Source organism: Hippocampus comes, unplaced genomic scaffold (assembly GCF_001891065.2).
Source record: "Hippocampus comes isolate QL1 unplaced genomic scaffold, H_comes_QL1_v1.1 scaffold343, whole genome shotgun sequence".
In the NCBI taxonomy this organism is placed as follows: domain Eukaryota; kingdom Metazoa; phylum Chordata; class Actinopteri; order Syngnathiformes; family Syngnathidae; genus Hippocampus; species Hippocampus comes.
The window spans coordinates 425442-429509 of NW_017805280.1; the positions used below are offsets into that span (position 1 = coordinate 425442).

The following is a 4068-nucleotide window of genomic DNA, read 5'->3' on the forward strand; positions in this document are numbered from 1 at the left end:
AAAAAAAAAAAAAAAGTAACTCAATGGAAAAGCCTTCCACACAGTTTAGCTCCATTTTGTCAAGTGTTACTGAGTGTGTAATGTGGCCTTTTCTCAAATGATAGAAAAGATGTATCATTAAGGAATGCATTCTTTTTTAGCAGCTCTGGGTTAAGTGCGGTGATTTTCACCTGCTGGGTCCACAACTCAAAAGTGAGTCATGGACCCCTTTTGGCTTGGGTGGGTATAACTTGTTTTTCAAAGTGAATGATGTCCTATCCTATGCCCAAAACAACATCAATCTTCTGGGTAGAATGCGTGCAGTTGTCAAATAAGTCATCCTCGGGGCTTTCCCTTGGTGTCACCACCTCGCGGACCCACGCGCCGTAGTACTTGGGGAAAATGATGGCAGCGAAAAGCAATGTTCATGTAATACTCTCGATTTGCCACGTTTTCATCATGTCAAGGTCATGCCGATGTCACAGATCAAAACGGAAGGAGACCACCCGGGGGGACACGAGGCGGCGGCGGCGGGGATGAATTGGAGAGAAGATGAATGGGAGAGTTGGAAATGAGTTACAGAGCCAAAATGAAAACAGATGGAAAAGAGTTGTCTGGTTTGGATTAATATGGATTAAAAAAGAGGAGTGTGTGTGTGTTTGTGTGTGTGTGTAATATGCACAGTTGTGTCTGACTGCTGGCTTCCTCATTTGGCACTCCTCACGATGTGATGAAGAGGGAGAGCAGGCTGCAAGTAAAGCAGGGGGTGAGTGCATTTTTCTTATATTTCATTGAATTTAACGTCTGTATTCATGTACGTGATGTCAAATTAAGCCTGGTTGAGAACTGGGCGTTTTCTTCTGCTTTGCTTCTCATTGACCCCTAATTACCATAACTTTGCTGTTTTTTCTGTTGTATTCCCCCCACCCTCTCCCTTAGTGAAATCCTTTAAATTGGGTAAAAGCCTGCACCTTTTGTGGAAAATCAAATTCAAAATTGTCAGTCAATAGTTGTTTGCAAGTAATGCGATGAGACGAGACAAAGTTTGACACCCCTGTTATAAGGCCCACGCACACGCACAGCCGTACGATTCTCTCCACACCCGTTGACCAGTGTCTCCGCCACCCAGGCATGATGGCGTTCCTTCAGCAAATGCGTTCCCCGGCGCTCTCCTTCATCCTTAGTGAAATCCTTTAAATTGGGTAAAAGCCTGCACCTTTTATGGAAAATCAAATTCAAAATTGTCAGTCAATAGTTGTTTGCAAGTAATGCGATGAGACGAGACAAAGTTTGACACCCCTGTTATAAGGCCCACGCACACGCACAGCCGTACGATTCTCTCCACACCCGTTGACCAGTGTCTCCGCCACCCAGGCATGATGGCGTTCCTTCAGCAAATGCGTTCCCCGGCGCTCTCCTTCATTCAGACGGTCGTGTCTCTCTGCCTGGCTGCCATGGCGCTCACGTCCTCCTACTGGTGTGTGGGCAAACAGAAGGTACCCAAGCCTCTGTGCTCCCCCACCAAGCATAGCAAATGTATCCCGGTTCCCGGCCTGTCCAACTCGTCCAGTGTCCAGTTATCCTGGGAGACGGGAGACGACCGCTTCGTCTTCCCCGTCTTTCACACGGGCCTGTTTGTCACTTGCGAGGAGAACATCTACACGGATGCGTGGGGTGAGTGCGGAACACACAATGCACAAGGCCGCGGTGAAATGTTGAGATTATTAAAACGTGGTGCTGAAAAGTTCAAATCGCAAAGGACATGCACAGCCACAGTATGAGCTACGCTTATGGAATCGAATGATAACCGGTGCCAGAGCTGTTCATAATTCTGCCGTTACAAAGATCATGACATTGGATTGAAACCGTGATAAATGGATTGAAACCGTATTTAGAAATATTCATTTAAGGCTGAAGTCTCCAAACGAATGCCCACGGGCCATTTGCGGCCTGCCATCCCCTTTTCAGCGGCCCCCATCAAATACCAAAAATTACATTTGACATGGGCCCGCAAAGTCAGCATTATTATTTTATGAAGGCAAGATTTTGGATCCAACAATCGCGTTGGCTCTCATTAAATGGCGCAGATGTACGTGAAGTTTAAATGAGATCCTCACATTAATGCACAAAATTGTTATAATTAGCTGTCCATGCCATAGTTGTGCCATTTCCACTGGGATTAATGTGAGTGCAGCACAGTGAGATGAAGATCCACACAAACAGGAAGCGCAGACAGCAAATTGGGTCATAGAGGGAGTGGAAATCCAAGGTGAGAATCGGGCCTGAGCTCCTGGTCTGTGTTAGTTGCAATTTGTGTGGGTCAGTGTCAGTGTGTGCGTGTGCGTGTGTTATAATTAGCTGTCCATGCCATAGTTGTGCCATTTCCACTGGGATTAATGTGAGTGCAGCACAGTGAGATGAAGATCCACACAAACAGGAAGCGCAGACAGCAAATTGGGTCATAGAGGGAGTGGAAATCCAAGGTGAGAATCGGGCCTGAGCTCCTGGTCTGTGTTAGTTGCAATTTGTGTGGGTCAGTGTCAGTGTGTGCGTGTGCGTGTGTGTGTGCGCGCTCATCCTAAAGGGGATTAACTCAAGTGTGTTTTCTACTTGTGGAGATTTAGTCTTCAGCAGTATGGCTCAATCATGGATCAGGAATCCGAAGAGCAAAAGGTCAATAGAATGCACAAACACGGACTGAATATCATCTGATTATCTATTAGTGATTAATTATACCAGAATCGAACCCAGCACATCTGCGCTATGAGGCCGACGTGCGAACCATTCAATCACCGTGTCGCCTTCACAAGCATTTTTTGCGAGGATAAATGGTCAACTTCCAAATTGTATGACTTCATAGGTGTCCACTGTCCTGTCTCATTTCTATTCCAGAGGAGAAGTGTCGGGGGTTCTACACTTTGACACCGAGTTCTGAAAGAGGTGACTTGCATCCCTCCTTCTGGGCACATTTTAAATTGCTCGTAAATTCTTTCGGATGCTTTGTCCTTCTCTTTTCTCTCAGCCATGATGTGGCTTTCGCTGTCCTTGGAGCTCCTGTACGTGGGTCTGCTGCTCATCAGCTGCATCCTGCTCTCTGTGCAGTTGTGCATCAGGGCCTGGTTCCCCTCCACGCAGCGCTGCGGCCAGCTGCTCAACGCCTTTGCTGCTGTTTTCACAGTCTTGGGAGGTGCAGAATTGCTTTATGGACCATTTCATGTCACCGATGCCTGTGGTATTCTGGAGTACAGTATATCTTTTTATTTTTATTTTTTTGCCCCTCCTTGGCCTCCCCAGGTCTGCTTGGAATGGTGGGTCACATGATGTTCATGCAAGTGTTTCAGACTACAGTGTCCATGGGCCCAGAGGACTTCAAGCCTCACAGTTATGGCTACTCTTGGGCGTTCTAGTGAGTACTTTGAACGTACTGCGCGCATTGCAGCAAATTCTTCATAAAGAGGCTTGATGCCTTTGAAGTCAAATGAAAGTGCTGGATGTTTTCAGTCGTGAACATATTCCCTGTTTTGCGTCTCCTTCAGCGTGGCCTGGTTCGCCTTCACTGTCTGCATGTCAGCTGGAGTCTCCACCCTGAACAACTACACAAAGAACGTCCTCATGGTGGGAGCCCGGCTGAACTCCAGCCTCAACCCCTTCAACTTTGTGGGGCTCCTGCCCCCGGCACCTTATTTCTCTGCACCCAACTCCGGCATGGTCCGCGCTTTTCACCAATCCCACGCGCCAATCTCCCATTTGTCCCCTTACTACGAGCAGCCGCCATCCAAGTCACCACCACCACCACCACCCGGTAAGCCTTCCTACTCCATTCCTCTACCCTACTCGGCGTCCTTCCCTCCTCCGTCCTCCCACCTCGCGTCTGCATCCCCTTTGCACCGCTTGTCCCTCCCATCTCCATCTCACTCGCCCAGCTCACCCGCTCTTGTCCGTGGACCCCTGAAAGGTCATCAGGAGAACATGGTCCCCCTTTACACGACGCAGGATTACTGCAGCCCTCTTTGAACCCTTATGGTGCAGTTCATTCGGTCAGGTGCTAACACAGTTTTCGAACTCGTGTGCGGATCAAAATCGACCAGT

The 4068-nt window shown here is 48.2% G+C and overlaps 1 protein-coding gene across 1 annotated transcript; it reads left to right on the forward strand.

Annotated features, from left to right (window-relative positions):
- The first annotated feature begins 1281 nt into the window (after positions 1 to 1281).
- LOC109516428 (germ cell-specific gene 1 protein-like) lies at positions 1282 to 4057 on the forward strand. Its single transcript, XM_019870958.1, has 4 exons — positions 1282 to 1653; positions 2872 to 3166; positions 3274 to 3385; positions 3516 to 4057. Exons 2-4 carry the CDS (start codon positions 3004 to 3006, stop codon positions 3991 to 3993), a joined length of 753 nt encoding a protein of 250 aa, XP_019726517.1. The 5' UTR covers positions 1282 to 1653; positions 2872 to 3003; the 3' UTR covers positions 3994 to 4057.
- Positions 4058 to 4068: the final 11 nt, after the last annotated feature.